The 16,742-nt window shown below is 40.5% G+C and overlaps 1 protein-coding gene across 1 annotated transcript in view; it reads left to right on the forward strand.

Annotated features, from left to right (window-relative positions):
* The window catches only part of MORN5 (MORN repeat containing 5), a 62,620-nt gene extending 52,907 nt beyond the window's left edge, over positions 1-9,713 (forward strand). Inside the window, 1 exon segment of the mRNA XM_043979980.1 lies at positions 7,801-9,713. Coding sequence (XP_043835915.1) covers positions 7,801-7,880 — 80 coding nt within the window. The 3' untranslated portion in view covers positions 7,881-9,713.
* The last annotated feature ends 7,029 nt before the right edge of the window (positions 9,714-16,742 follow it).

Genomic DNA, 16,742 nt, shown 5'->3' on the forward strand with positions numbered 1-16,742 from the left:
CTTTTTTCCTCCATCTCCTCCTCCCCTCCCCCCATGGAAAATTACCCAAGAAGGTGAAGATGTGCTTAGACAATCATATTACCATATTCCAACAATCGCAATTTGCAAAATAATAATTACATCTCCCGCTATCTGGTAGCATTAATCAAACCGCCAGGTTTCATTCCATTTTAAATATTGATGAAATGTGATTTTCCAGCCTCACCCCGGTGTGGCAGGGTTAGGGAAGCCGGCAGAGACTGACAAGGCGAGATGGATAGTGAGCAGGCAGCTGCTATAAAAGGGAGCGGCATCTGTGATTTAAATTGGTAGCTGCACAGTCAGGTAGAGTGTAAAAAGGCTAGTCAAGAGGCTGTTAAGTCCAATTACTAACAATCAGGGAGGGGTTTGAAGACTCGTTCAGTACAATAAACCCAGTTTGTCTTGTTTCAGAGGTTACTACTGAAGAGGTTGCAGCTGTACTGATTCGAATAGCCCTAAAACTATAGTACTGTAATTATCAACCAGTCTTCTTTTCGTGTGGCAAAAGTGTGTTTAACCAGAGTTTAACTCTTTGTGTTCTGACATGCCACTGCCTCCCCACACACCCAACCATCCCCCAGGCTCAGGCAGCCAGGCCATTCCTCAAAGCTTTTAGCTTTGGCAAATCCTGAGGCACCCTCCCCCACCCTGTCCCCAAGGCCTCAGATATTAAGGGATCCCCAAGCACTTAGAGAATTGGTATAAGGCCCAGAGTCCTGAATGAGAAACTGAGGTACAAGGCCCACAGTCAATTGCTCCAATTTCCCCAGGCCACATCAAAAAAAAAGCTAGAGGGTAGAAACAAAGGAGGGTGGGGCCTCTATTCTTAAGGATAAAGGGGAACCTGGCGTCCTTGCGTCTGTTACCTTTTCATGACTCAGAATGTCAGCTCTAAGCAGATGGCAGCTTCATCCCTTACCTGGCACCCAGGAAACCAAAGATATGTGTTGGAAAAACACCAAAGTGCCCCCCCCCCCCGCTTTTTAAGTGCATCTTCCATTTTCCAAGATTCCCTGTGTTCTTTGTTCTCTGAGTTTCACCAATTGATCATCATTCCAAAAAAATTAAATGCTCTCTTTGGCTTCATAAATAGAATTGAGAGGCAGTGTGGTAAATGGATAGGGCACTGGAGCCAGAGTCTAGAAAAGCAGGGTTCAAATTCTTCCTCAGACCCTTACCAGCTAAGTGATTCAGGGCAAGTCACTTAGCCACTCAGCACATGGGTTTCCTCAACTATAAAAGGGTGTGGGGTTGCGGGGGAGGGGGGGGATGGTATCTTGGCTTTGATGGGCTCTTAAGGTTCCTTCAAGCTCTAAAATCTATGATGGTGAATGTCCAGAGTTCGACCCCCTGCTCAGGTCAGGTGACTTCTAGAATATTATACTCTGGACGCCAGCTAGATTAGATTACTTTTTGCCTCTTATGTACAACCTACTCTCTCATGTGCCTCCACACCTTAGCTCAGGGCTTCTTAAACTTTTTCCACTCACAACCCCTTTTCCTCAGAGAAATTTTTATGAGACCCCAGGTAGATAGGTGTATAAAATAGGTATGCATAACCTTTTACTGTTGCCAAATTTTTTGCAACAGTTTTCACAACCCCATATGGGGTTGTGACCCACAGTTTAAGAAGCTAGGCCTTAGCTCACACTATGCTAAAATGTCTTCCCCCTTTGTGCTGTTAAATTCCAACTCAAAAGCAGCCTCCTCCAAGAAGCCTTCCCTCAACAGCCAGTTGATGATAACCTTTCTCCTCAGACTTGCCTAGTAAAACTGAATTATAACTGTGTTGGTGTCATCTCTTCATCTATCCGGGTAGTGTCTTCTCCAAACATTGAGTCTTCCTGAATGCTCTGCACACATTAAGTATTTAGTAATATTTGTTGTAATCAGGTCCAGTTGTGGACGCCCTATTTTAGGAAGGACATTGAGAAGCTGGAGAATGTTCAGAGGAGAAGTGACCAACACTGTGAGGCCACTTACAACCACATCAGGCTAGAATCAGGGACTTGTGGAAGAAATAACTAGAAATAACTGGTTTGACCTAGAGAAGAGAATATTGAGGAAGAACTCGGTCAGTTTGTCAGTATTTAAAAGCCGTCAAGTCAAATAGGGATTAAACTTGTTCTGCTCTGTCCCAAAAGGCAGAACTGGAGTACTGGGTGGTCCTATTTACCTTGAGCACAATGAAAGGGAACATGGCTCTTCTCCTCCCCCTTACTCCCCTCCCCACGCACAAGAGGATATTGAAAACAATTTCTGTCTTGTTGAAATGGGTTTCTATGTAAAAGAATTCTTTTGTGGAGCCTTTTGTAAAGTGAAAACCCAGACTCTAATTTATCTTTTATATTACAGTGGATTTTCCTATCCAGGCCGTCCCCAACTACCAAACTTTGTTCCAAAGTTTGTTTGTGAGTCAATTGTTTGGAATGTGTAACACATTTTTCCCATGGAAACAATGCTACAAATGGTGGTTAGGCTCCCAGGCCAGCCCACCAAAGCCTATGGAGCTGAACTTGTCCAGACTACAGATTGGACCAACCCTGAGAGCAGAAGGCCATGTGGAACAGGATGGGGAAAGAAGAATAACTTAGCATCTTCTCTTCAATGTTAGTCTCAGTGTTGTCGGGGATGCTGAGAGGTTGAGTGTCATACAATCAGTATGTCTGAAGCAACACCTGAGGCCAGCTTACTATCCACTATATGCTGCGGCTTAACAACAACAGAAATGAATTAATGAACAGTCATGAATTAATGGAACACTTTCTACGTGCCGGGTGCTGTGCTAAGCATTGTTAAGCAACAATACATTTCTGTCTTACAAAATGCTTTCCCCAGAACACTCCTGTGAGGTAGGTTGTGAAAATAATAGCCTCCATTTTACAGATAAGGAAATTGAGGCTGAAAGAAAAGGAAATTACTTACCCAAGCCTACATAAAGAGGAAATAATGGAGCTGGGACTCAAATATAATGGATAATCCATCTTACTGTGTGACCCTGAGCAAGTGACATAACCTCTCTGTGACTTGGTTTCTTCAGCTGTAAAACAGAGTTTTATGATAATGATAATAGATTGGTGGCCTCTTAGGTCCCTTACAGTTCTAAATGGATGGTGCTGATTTTGTCTTCCAATCCTGGGTCCTCTGCTCTTCCCACTACACGAAGATACTTAACTTCACCCTCCACCCCCCCCCCCCACCCTTTATATTTTTTTGGTAGAGTCCCAGCCTTTGGGAAAATTTTGAAATTTTGTGTGTGGTCTTTAGCCATCTCTCTCTCATTTCCCTTTCTTATCCCCTTCCTGGTTTCCAAGTGTTAACGTTTCCAGGGTCCCAGTGGCCTCATGCTTACCTGAGTTCCCTAGTGGAACAGTGCTCTTAGACCTGCCCTATACTAAAATGTCCCATGTGCCAAAGCTTATCTACCTCCACTTCCCACATTTAAAACTTCCATTCCCACATTTAGTAATTCTCAAACAGACTTAAGCAAAAAAGAAATGATTGGACTAATTTACACAAAGGAGCAATAATCCTTTAAACTTTCAAGAGACTCTGATAGAACAAAGTATAACAGTTTAAAAAATCTTGTTGGATTCTATCTAAAGGAAACATCACCCACGAGCTATTGTTGTTTTCCTTCATTCTCAGAGAGGACCATGATATGGGGTGATATCATGACTTGCACTGAATTGGATTTAAGTAAGGAAGGGCTGGGCAAAGTCACCAACCTCACTTTCTCCTTCAGAGCCATCTGAGTCCAGTAGCAAGACATATATCAGGACAACTGGAGATGGCCCAAGATGTTCAAGGCAATTGGGGTGAAGTGACTTGCCCAGAGTCACAGCTAGTAATTGTCTGAGGTGAGATTTGAACTCAGATCCTCTCAACTTTAGGGCCAGTGCTCTATCCACTGAACCACCTAGCTGCCCCACCCACAAGCTATATGCTATCTCATGGTGAGGCCTATAGCTGAGAAACAGCCACCCTTCCCAGCAGCATAGACCATTCCTATAAGCAAGCATCCTCAATTTCCTAGCCTACAGTGGGACTGGCCCAGTCAACAGTGAGAAAGACCCCACCCTAGTCTCTTTCACATGACTCTGGTCTAGAATAAATGACATTGCACTGTATCCAACTGACCTGGTTTATAGCAGGCAAGGGTCTAGGAAAAGGGCCTTGAAGGAACCTTAGTTGGGGGATAGCTAAACAAATTGTGGTACATGAATAAAAGGAACATGTTGAGTACAGAGAAGCACAGGAAGACATAAAATTTGATAAAGTAAGGACAAGGAAAACAATATACATAATGACTGTTGTTCAGTTGTTTCAGGAGTGGTTTGCCATTTCCTTCTCCAACTCATTTGACAAGTGAGGAAACTGAGATAAACAGGGTTAAGTGACTTGCCCAGGGTCACACAGCTAGTAAGTGTCAAGTGTCTGAAGCTGGATTTGAACTCAGGTCCTCCTGAATCCAGGACCGGTGCTTTATCCACTGTGCCACCTAGCTGCCCCCATTCAATTTTATTATTGTATTTTTTGTTCTTTTTATTTACATTGCTTATGGGGCAGCTAGGTGGCATAGAGAACTGTGCCTGCAGTCAGGAAGACTCATTTTTCCTGAGTTCATATTTGGCCTCAGACACTTGACACTTACTAGCTGTGTGACCCTGGGCAAGTCACTTAACCTTCATTGCCCCGCAAAAAAACCCAAAAAACCAAAAACCAAACTGAATGATGTGTAATGAAAATGATCAAGCTTGTTCCCAGAGAACAGATAAGAAAATAGACCTCCCTCCTTTCTTTTCAGAGGTAGGGGACTATGGGTGTGGAACATTGCATTAAATGTCAGACTTGGTTCATGTACTGATTAGTTCGACTGATCTTTGTCTTTTTTTTTTACTTTTTGTGACAAGGGAGGGCTCTCTGGGTAGAGGAGGAATATATTCATAAACAAAATGGATGTAAAAACATGAAAGATCCATATTTTTCTTTTCAAAAAGGAGCAACTTTGAGGCAGAGGGGCACAAAGCTCTCTTCCTGTGCACTCACATGCCCCTGCTCTAATTCTGTTTCTCTTCTGCTCTCACCCACTACAAGAAAGCCTCCTAAATGTTCTGTTTTCCAGTCATCACTCTTTCTAATCCACCATTAACATCACTGGCCCTAGTAATCTTTCTAAAATGCTCAGGTGTCATCATGCCATCCTTTATTTAATGGTGTCCTTTGCCTATAAGACAAAATATAAAGATCTTAGTTGATTGATGGATTGATTGATTCCAAAAGCTGGCTCCAATCTCTTTTTTTTTTTTTTGTGGGGCAATGGGGGTTAAGTGACTTGCCCAGGGTCACACAGCTAGTAAGTGTCAAGTGTCTGAGGCTGGATTTGAACTCAGGTACTCCTGACTCCAGGGCCAGTGCTTTATCCACTGCGCCACCTAGCCGCCCCCTTCCAATCTCTTTTTATAACTCTATGTACTAGGAACTGTTCTAGATGCTGGCGATACAAATACAAAAGGGAAACAGTCCCTACACTCAGGCAGTGTTTATATTCTATAGTGAGTCAAACCAGTTGATTCATTATTCCTTGATCTCATGGTCCATCTCCATGCCTTTCTTTGTGCATACATCATGCCTGGAATAGTCTCTACCCCTCCCCCATTATTCCCCCACTTTCAGGGCCCAGCTCATAGGCCAACTTCTCCACCAAGTCCTCACTGATTCCTCCCAAATGTATTCTCTCTCTTCCAAGTCTCTCATACTCTGGGTGAACCTCTCCCTATGCATATATCAACTTGTGTTATAATTATTTGTGTATTTATCCTATCTTCTTCTCCCTTCCCCATTATAATTTCCTTGAAGACATTTTAGGGGTCCTTTTTCAACCTTGGATAGCTCTCCCCCATCCCATTAACATTTAATAAATGTTTGTAGGAATTAGTTGAGTTCTGAAGAATAGGAAGTTATTTCTCTAAACCAGGGGTTGTTAACTGAGTGTCTTTAAATTTAAAAAATACATATTCCAATAACTGTATTTTAATAGAATTATTTCATTTTTTATGCATTTAAAAATATAATTCTTAGAAGGGGTCCATAGACTTCAACAGACTGCTCAAGAGGCTCATGACTTAGAAAAGGTGAAGAAAGAAAAGAAAATTCTTGCCCTAACCATTCATCCCAGAAGCTTCCACTATGTTCTTTCCTATATGTCAGGATCAGACATTTCTGGGACCAGCAACAGGCAACTTTGAGAAAACATTTATTACAAGATTCTCTTGCCATTCACAAGAAATTTGTGTGAGGAAGAGAAGTCTTAAAAAATACTCTTTACTTATGGCTAATCTTACTAATAAGACTTCCTAACTGGTAATGACCAATAAACTAAGAGCTACAAGGTTCTATAAAGCCTCTCTTTTTTTTTCTCAAAAAGAGAAATTGGGACCTAACTATATGAAAAAGAAATTAACAAATATCTTCTTCCATTATTTCAGAGCTTTTGCCCCTATAATAGAGAGTAATTAGTAAGATTCATCAAGATTTAAGGTCCTACAACTCCAGTACTAGCTTCATCAAGAGATCAGCATTCATGGAAAGGGGAAAAGGACCCACATGTATAACAATATTTATAGCTGCTCTTTATGTGGTGGCAAGGAATTGGAAGTTGAAGGGATGCCCATCAATTGGGGAATGGCTGGACAAGTTGTGGTATATGAATGTAATGGAATACTATTGTGCTGTAAGAAATAATGAGCAGGAGGAGTTCAGAGAAACCTGTAGGGTCTTGCATGGGATGATGATGAGTGAGATGAGCAGAACCAGAAGAACATTGTACACAGTATCATCAACATTGAGTGTTGATCTACTGTGATGGACTATATTCTTCTCACCAATGCAATGGTACAGAAGAGTTCCAGGGAACTCATGATAGAAGAGGATCTCCAAATCCAGGAAAAAAAACTGTGGAGTATAGATGCTGAATGAACCATACTATTTCTTTTGTTTTTGGTGCTGTTCTTTTTCTATTTTGAGGTTTTTCGTCATTGCTCTGATTTTTCTCTTATAACATGACCAATGCAGAAATATGTTTAATGTTATTATGTATATATATGTATATAAACCTATATCAGATTACCTGCTGTCTAGGGGAGGGGGGAGGGAGGGGAAGGAGGGGAGGGAGGGAGAAAAATCTGAAATTGGAAAGCTTGTATAAACAAAAGTTAAGAACTATCTTAACATGTAACAGGGGAAAAAATAAAATACTTTATCTAAAAAAAAAAGAGATCAGCATTTACTGTAGGCTTCTGCACTATTTCAGGAATATAGCCCAGAGGAGGGCTGATTGCTTTTAAATACCTTGTAGCTCACAGTGTTCTGTAATGGGACATTTTCTGATTCTATGAAGTGACTAGAACCTAAGATGTTCTCTCATTTCAGGGATAGAGCCTAGAAAAGGGCTAATCTCTCTTTTTTTCTAAAATTCTCATATCTGAAACAAATAACCAAAGATTGGTTTAGCCTCTACAGATTACTCTAAACAACCCTCTCTCCTCATTCATTAAAAAACAAAAAATAAACAAAAAACCCACCAACTCTATTGGACCACCTGGGACAGTTTTGGGAATTGGGGGCCCGGGCCACTGAACAAAACATAATTAGCTGACCTCTAAGGGGACCAACCTGTCCTCTTCCACAGACAAAGCAGAGAGAGCCTAAGTTGGGAAAATCTTTGCAGGAGACAGCCTTTTCCATACCCTTGTGATCAGGCTTCCTTTCCTGTTACAGATGACGATGAACATGAATGGATCATCAGGACCTGTCGGAAAGGCTGGGATGAGTTTATCGGCCATAAAGCTAAGCTCTGATCAGCCTTACTACTTCTGGGATCGATGGGTACAGTTCTTGAAGTGTATTATCTTTCTAGTAGGAAATATTAATAAGCTTCATTGTTTGCCTGTTTTAAGTAGAAATAAAGGCCTTTGCGATTCACTGCATCTGAGGTGTTTTCCTCACACAGAAAGGCCTTGCTTGTAGGTAGTGGAGAAGTATTATTGAGTCCAGGTTCTCACTTCCCAAAAATCAGTCCCTTTGTTTCTATCCTATAATCACAGATTAATATCTATCTCTTTCAAAATTTAAAACATGGTCAGCCATGTTTGATAACCTAGCTGCAATTCTATAAAACTACTTTCTTGGATCATATACATGAAAGAGCACTGAGGCTAATGTAGACTGAGAGGGGGAAGGTCTGAATTCAAGCACTGGCTCTTTCATTTGCTAGTGTGAAATGGGACATATGACTTACCTTCTCTAAGATTATCTATAATAAAGGGATCATACTTTGCGTTTTGGAGTTATTAGGAGGATCAAATGAGATAACTTAAGTAAAATGTGTCATGAGCATGGCATCTGTAATCATTATCATCATACCAGCTCAGTGCACTAGCATTTATTAAGCACCATAATGGGACTGGTTGCCTTGGGGCTTTCCAGTCTGTGGCCACTGAACAGAATAAAATGAACTGGCCTGTAAGGAGACCAGGGCATGCTCTTGTGTGCATAGCACTGTGCTAAATACAAGGGATACAAAAACTAAAAAGTGAAACAGTCCTTGCCCTGAAGGAGCTTATGTTCTGTTGGGGGTTGAGGGGGTTGGGAAGTGTTTAATACAAAAAATATGGTTGGCACAATCCTCTTAGAATAGTGTCAGGAATGAGCCACTCTGAATGAGCCAAATCGATTGTCAAAAATTCTGTGCAAAGTACAAGTGGAATCAATGATGGGATTCTCCACATGTTTGTGGATAATATAGTGTGGATTGTTGATCAGTGACATTCAAAAGAATTCATTTAGCCAGCCACAGTGAAAAGATGAAATGGATAAGAAATACGTATTGCTTAGAAATGATATGCAATTGGATTAGTAGCCCATTGGTTTAATCCATCAATATATGCATATAAAAATTTTGGACAGATGCTACAAATGGACAATAAAGTTCAAAATTAAATAAAAGTATACTTTTAGGACAAATCACATTTGGACAGTTACTTTCAATAATCCATGTGAACATACTCAGATTGGCAAAGTCAACAAAGAAGAGAAATGACAAATGCTGGAGGGGTTGTGGGAAAACAGATACTTTAAACTTTTATATACTATTTATTGAGTTCTGAACCAGTCCAGCCATTCTGGAAAGCAAAGTGGAATTATGCCTCAAAAGCTATTAAACTGCATATCTTTTAATCCAGTGATAGCACTACCAGGTGTATACCCCTCAAGAGATAAAGAAAGATGAAAAGGATTCATATATACAAAAATACTTATAGCAGCTCTTTTCATGGTAGAAAAGAATTGAAACTGAGGTAGTGTCCATCAACTAGGAAATGGTTTGAACAAGTTATGATATATGAATGTGATGAAATACTAATGTGCCATAAGAAATGGTGAAAGGAATGGTTTCAGAAAAATTGGGGAAGACTTTTATGTACTGATGAAAAGTGAAGTGAGCAGAACCAGGAAAACAATTTATAACAACAGTATTATAAAGATAAATATCTTTGAAAAAATACATAACTGATCGACCACAATGAAACAATCACAGATCCAAAGAATCATGATGAAACATACCAAATAGAGAAGAGATGGATTCAGAATGCAGATTGAAGCATTTTTTCTTTTATCCCTTTTCTATCCTTTTCTTTTGGAGATGTGAAGGGAATTTGTTTTGCTTGTCTATACATATTGCAATGGGTTTTGTTCTTTCTTGCCTTCTCAATGGAGTGGGGAAGTGGAGGGGAGGCTGAGAGAATCTGGAACTGAAAATAAAATAAAATTGAATTTTTAAAAAATTATCCATGTTGCCAGTGGTTATGAATATACTGAATTTGGAGTCAGAAAACTTGGGTACAAATCCTGTCTTTAATGCTTTCTCCTGTGTAACCTTATAGAAGTCACTTAACTTCTTTCAGAGTTTCTTCAACTGTAAAATGAAGAGGATAAACCTAAATGATCTCCAGAGTTTATTTTTGTTCAAATCTTAGCTGTTTCTGCCACCACAACCCATATTTTGGCCATGGGGATTTCTATGGGTGGAATCATGGAATATCATGATCTCAGACGAATCAATTCAAGCCAGTTTTAGAAACTCCAAACAAGAATCAGTGGCTTCCTATTTGTAAGAAATTGAGAAGGACAGTTCACTCTAAATATCTATGACATAACACTGACTCTCCTTCCAGTGCCAGGCAAAGGTAACATCTCCCAACACCATTTTACCTTTTATATCCCCTAGAAGGGACCAGCTCAATTCCCTATGAAATCCACCTAGTATTCAAAACTAGTGAGGTCAATAGTGTCCAGACTGAGGAAGGTAAACCATCTCAACTGTCTTCGGTCTGATCAGACCATATCTCAAGTATTGTGTATATGAAGTATCGTTATAGATACCACAATTTTAGAAAGGACATTGCAAAGCTGGAGCAAGTCCAACAGAGAGCAATCAGAGACCAAGAGACCAACCCACATGATGAAGAGTTGAAGGAGATAGAGTTGGCTAGGCTGCAGAAGAGAAGACTCTAAGTGAGTATTTGTTTTCAAGTATTTGAAATGCTGTCATATAGAAGAGAAATTAGTCTTGTTATGCTTGGACTCAGAGGGTAAAAGTAGGAAAAGCGAAGGGAAGGTGTATTGAGACAGATTTTGGAAGTAAAAATTGGAGGAATCATTTGTCAGGGGTGCTATAGAGGAAATGTATGCTTGGGTTTAAGGATTAACTATGCTTTAGGGGTTCTTCCCATGATCTTGCTCTTCAATGGGTCCCTGGATTCAAAAGCAAATTTATTTACCAGGTATTAGAGTTGAGGGAACCCCAAATGGTGTTGCTACCGAGAACTTCTGTGAGAAACTATGGTGACTATTCTTGTGATGCCTACCTCTTCTTTGTCTTTCTCCAACTCTCCTGGTTCCCTCAAAGTTCTCTCCCTTGTCTTCAAGTTCCTGGTTTCTACTGGATGGGATTAGATAGTCCTGAAGGAAGTACCATTATAGCTTCAGGCCTTGATTCTGATAAAAGTAATCCAAAAATCGTTCGCATTTAAATAATACTCTTATGGTTTATAAAATCCTTTCCTCTAATAACATCTGGAATAAGAGTGTAGTTCTTATTATTCCTACTTTACAGTCAACACCTGAGAGGTTAAGTGACTTGCTGTAGATTGTTGTTGTTGTTGTTTAGTCATGTTCACTTATTTTGACCCCATGGACCACAGCATGCAAAAACTGTCCATGGAGTCTTTTTTGGCAAAGATTATGGAGTCGTTTGCCATTTGCTTCTCCAGTGGATTAAGGCCAAACAAAGATGTTAATCAAACTTGCCTAGGTCAACACAACTAGTACGAGTCTGTGGCCAGATTTGAAGTCAGGTCTTTATGACTCCAGGCCCAGAGCTCTATCCACTGAGCACCTAGCTGCCTGCCTCCTTGCTGTAGATTACCACAACACTAAGAAACCCAGGTCTCTCCTGACTCCATATCCAGAATTTCTTCTTATATCATGCTGCCTCAGTTGGGCCTTGGGCCTTGGGCCAAATCCACAGCATTGTAGCAGAATTTCTTCTTCTTCTTCTTCTATTCTTCTTCTTCTTATCTTCTTCTTCTTATTCTTCTTCTTCTCCTTCTTCTTCTTCTCTCTCCTTCTTCTTTTCCTTCTCTTCTTCTTCTTCTTCTTCTCCTTCTTCTCCTTCTTCTCCTTCTCCTTCTTCTTCTTCTTCTCCTTCTCCTTCTCCTTCTCCATCTCTTCTTCTTCTTCTTCTTCTTCTTCTTCTTCTTCTTCTTCTTCTCCTTCTCTCCTTCTTCTCCTTCTTCTCCTCTCTCCTTCTTCTCCTTCTTCTCCTTCTTCTCCATCTTCTCCTCTTCTCCTTCTTCTCCTTCTCCTTCTTCTCCTCTTCTCCTTCTTCTCCTTCTCCTCCTTCTCCTCCTTCTCCCTCCTTCTACTTCCTCTCCTTCTCCTTCTCCTTTCTCCTTTCTCCTTCTCCTTCTCCTTCTCCTTCTCCTTCTCCTTCTCCTTCTCCTTCTCCTTCTCCTTCTCCTTCTTCTTCTTCTTCTTCTTCTTCTTCTTCTTCTTCTTCTTCTTCTTCTTCTTCTTCTTCTTCTTCTTCTTCTTCTTCTTCTTCTTCTTCTTCTTCTTGTATTCATAGAATCTTAGCTGGAAGGGACCTCAGAGGAAATGTAATGCCACCTCTACCTAGGCAGAAATCCCCTCTAAAATATTTATTCAATGGAGCCAGGATGGTTCAATTGAAGGAGATAGGTATCAATATCTCCTCTGCAACTTAGCAAAGCTTTTTAAACTGTGGGTCTTGACCCCAACTGGGGTCACATAACCAAATGTGGGGGTCATAAAAATTTGACAATAGTAAAAGGTTATGTACCTATCTTATATACCTATATAACAGGGATTTCATAAAAATTTCTTGGGTAAAAATGGGTCCTGAATGGAAAAAATTTAAGAAGCCCAGACCTAGAGCACTGTCAGTTTAAAGTAGTTGCTCAGAGTCACACAGCCAGCATCTGTCAGAAACAGAATTTGAACTCATATCTTTCTGATTTTTTTTATAACTTTTTTTTTTTGCAGGGCAATTGGGGTTAAGTGACTTGCTCAGGGTCACACAGCCAGTAAGTGTTAAGTGTCTGAGGCTGGATTTGAACTCAGGCCAGTGCTTTATCCACTGTGCCACCTAGCTGCCCCAATATCAGTCCTTTTTTTTTTTTTTTTTTGCTGGGCAATGAGGGGTAAGTGTCAAGTGTCCGAGGCCAGCTTTGAACTCAGGTACTTCAAGAATCCAGGGCCAGTGCTTTATCCACTGCGCACCTAGCTGCCCCCATACTCTTTCTGTTTTTAAAGTCAGCTCTATCCATTTTACCACAGTGCTCTTTTGAGCATTGGGAAAAATGCTGTTTTGGAAGCAATCTTGGTTCAAATCCCGACCCACCACTTGACATTGGACCAATCACTTAACTCCTCCAGGTCCCATGTTTCTTCATTAGTAAAATGAGGAGGCCTGAAAGTTTCTTCCTGCCTTTAAATACAGTATGTGCTCTGGTGATCCCCATTATGCCATCTTTAAGGATGAAGAACATCCTATCTCCAAAGCTTTCTCATAATGAACAGCTTTGTTAGGAAGTTATTCTTTTCATCAGGCAAAACCTCATTTCTGAAACTCCTGTCCATTACAGTTTGGCACCCTAAAGCAAGCAAACAGATTACTTCTTCACTTGAGAGTCCTTCAGAATATTTGAAGCTAGTGGTCATGTCCACTCTAGATTTCTCAAGGGTAAATATCTCTGGGTCCCTCTCATAATTCCCAAGTGTGTTGTGTTTCAATTCATTTCACCCATCCTGGTTGTCCCTCCTTCGGACATGCCATCACAACAGATCATAATCCATTGATGACAGAGAAGTATATCATGTCTGTACATCATGTCCAATCGGTTAACAAGTATTTATTGAGCACCTACTAATATTTTACTTAAATTAGGAAAAGTATTAACTCTCTTTTTAATGCTACCTTATCAATGATCTGGAACCTTATAGTGTGTCTACCCATGGAAGGATGACTGTGAGTGTCCCCAAAGATTGTATTTCATGAACCACAAAGGGAATCTAAGACTAAAAGGGACTTCTCTTTTTAGAAACATAAAGAAGTCAGGTTTTCTGACTTCCAGGTCAATGTTCTTTCTGATTTAAAAAAAATCACAGTAATTTCAGCTCACTTGGAGAATTATTTGTTACCTATTCAAGAAAATAAATCTGACAGTTGGTTATAGGATCTAGTACTTATTTGATCAGAGGATTTAAGAGTTTAAAGGGACATTAGGGTCATTTAGTCTAGTCCCTTTTTATGTTAAAGTTGAAGAAACTGAGATCATGAGAGTTGAGATGGCTTGCCCAAGGTCATAGAAGGAGTAAGTAGCAGAGTCGAGATTCTTTTTTTTTTTTTTTTTTTCTGGTGAGGCAATTGGGTTAAGTGACTTGCCCAGGGTCACACAGCTAGTAAGTATCAAGTGTCAAGTGTCTGAGGCCAGATTGAACTCAGGTCCTCCTGACTCCAGGGCTGGTGCTCTATCCACTACACCACTAGCTGCCCCTCGAGTCGAGATTCTAATCCAAGTCTTCCATCTCCACATCTAATATTTTCCCCATTGCATACTCTGTGCTAATTGTGTTAATACTTGTTTTATAGCATCATGCTGACCATTAAGGACTCATTCCTAACATCCTTTGTGGTGTTGTTCCTTTCCTGCAGTCCCATAGAATTGCTTCCCTTGCCCACCAAAGCATCCTTCCTTGAATTCAGGGCAATGAAGCAAACAGCAGGTTGTCTTTCTCCCACTGTATCTTTCCCTTCTAGCCTTTCCTTTTCACTCCCTCTGTGATTGTCTTAAGTGAGAATTCATCTATCATTGTACTAAACCATTGTAACAGTTCCTAACTGGTTTTTTCTTCCAATCAGTATGGTCCCTCTCCAATCCATGCTCTATTGGACCCTTGTCCAAGCGATCTTGCTAAAATAGCATATGTGTTACCCCATGTACCAGTTGTTTATCCAATAAAATAGGGCATAGTAATCCTATACTACCAACTCACTAGATTTCTATGAGGAAAGCAATTGTAAACCTTAAAGCACTCTAGAACTATAGCTTACTATTACCCAAAGCAATAGTTGACTTCTCATTGTCTACTGAATAAGCAATACATTCCTAATTTTGGCACTCAAGGTCTCCATAATTTGACCTCTACTCACCTGTCCAGCTTTTTTACTGCTTCTCTCCACAAATACATCACATTCCAGCCCAAACTGGACTATTTTATGGAACTATTCTTGTCCTCCCCTTTCCCAACTCTGTGCCTTTTTTCACATTGTCCACTGGCCCTTCTCCCAATCCTCGTTTGTGATATTCCTCCTTTCAAGGCCCAACTCAGATCCCATCTCTTCTGTAATGTCTTTTACATACCATTCCACACCCTCCAGGTGAAAGTGTCCTCCTCATCCTCCTCCTCCTCCTCCTCCTCCTTCTTCTTCACATTTGTAGTGCCATTAATTCTTCCCACATAACTAAATGTAAACTCTTAAGAACAGGGCCCTATGCTATACTCCCTATGTATCCTTAGATACAGAAGCTAAGCACAGAGTCTTGCACATAATATTTGCTTAATATTTTTTAATGAATTCCCCTATTTGTTGAATTATGAGATGGCTCAACAGAATCTAGGAGAAGGGAAGTGTTGAGGCCTCAACTATTGGCTTGGAAAACTCCACTAATACTACAGGATCTTTGAGTCAAAAGGGACTTACAATAGGTCATTTAGTCCATCTCTGTCTTTCATGGGATGATTAAAGAGAAGGTTCACAACCTTGGTGGGTTGAGACCAGACATGTCCTCTGCTTCTAGGCTGTATAATCTGATGGGAGAAAAAGCAAGAGTGGGTGCTTCTAATTACCTAGGTCCCACTTAATACCTCCTTTCTTTTTCTCCTTGGTCTGTATGTCCAATGGAATACACTAAATAGTGACTGGGCTTGAGTTTAAGCTCAGAGAAGCATTGAGGCAAGAGAGCTCATTTTACCATAACTGTAGTCTCAATAGTCAACTCATTCCTCTCAAGTGTAAATTCACCTTTAGTATTCTCTCTGTCTCTCTGTCTCTGTGTGGATGTCTCTGTCCTGTCTGTCTGTCTGTCTCTCTCGCTCTCTCTCCGTCTCTCTGTCTTTCTCTTGGTGATAGCTACAAATCATGGAACATAGCCATTGTGAAAGAAACTAAAATTTATAAATCACTCAAAGAACAACCGAAGATGCAAGGTGGCACAAACAGTGTCAAACATGTCGCCCTAACTATTGATTTTGTGTGAGAAAACAGGGCTTTTTACTAGCAGACAAAGCTAGAATGCAGCAGTTTTATGGCAAAAATGAGACAACAGATAGACAACTTCAGCGATCCATTGGTACTGTCACAAGACTAGAAGAATTGAAGTCCTTTTAGTGTTTGGTAGATTCTAGATTGTAGTAAAACTTGAAGAATGACACAGGATAAAGGCACAGAGAGATTTTAACTGGGTCTTTGATGGACCAGTGTTATGCACATCTCATAAATAGATGAGGCTTAAAGTCTGCACGTTTTTTCTCACAACTCTGTGAGGTAGGCATTCAAATATTTTCCCCCTCTTTGTATAAGAGGAAAACTAAGGCATAGAAAGATAACTATAGCTATTCAAATAGTGGGGACAGGAGTCAAACAAGGTTTCTCGTGATTCAAGTCCAGCATTCTTTCTACCCTACCCTCCTGGCTCCAGATCATTCTTAGCACTCTAAGTAAACTCAAACTCAGCACTCCAAATTTGACGTGGCATCTCCTCTGTCCCCTACAGCAATGGCAGAAGGTGCTAGTTAGCAGTGGTGGGGAACTGCTTTCTTTTCCCTCTTCTTGAGGATTGGGTAACAGACGGCATTGATTAGGTAATTACACCAAGGAACACCATTGCCAGTTTAATGACCAGTTTGCTAACTGGGAAATTGTAACAATTTACCAGGAATATGTGCTAAGCTCCCTGGCAGCTAGTGATTAACCAAATAATCACACACTGGGACAGGGGCTCCCAAGGCGTGATCTATCCACTAAAAAACAAGTGGAAAAAATGGAATTACATCATTTTCTTGATGTAAGTGCCAGC

The sequence above is a fragment of the Dromiciops gliroides genome, chromosome 2 (assembly GCF_019393635.1).
Source record: "Dromiciops gliroides isolate mDroGli1 chromosome 2, mDroGli1.pri, whole genome shotgun sequence".
NCBI lineage: Eukaryota > Metazoa > Chordata > Mammalia > Microbiotheria > Microbiotheriidae > Dromiciops > Dromiciops gliroides.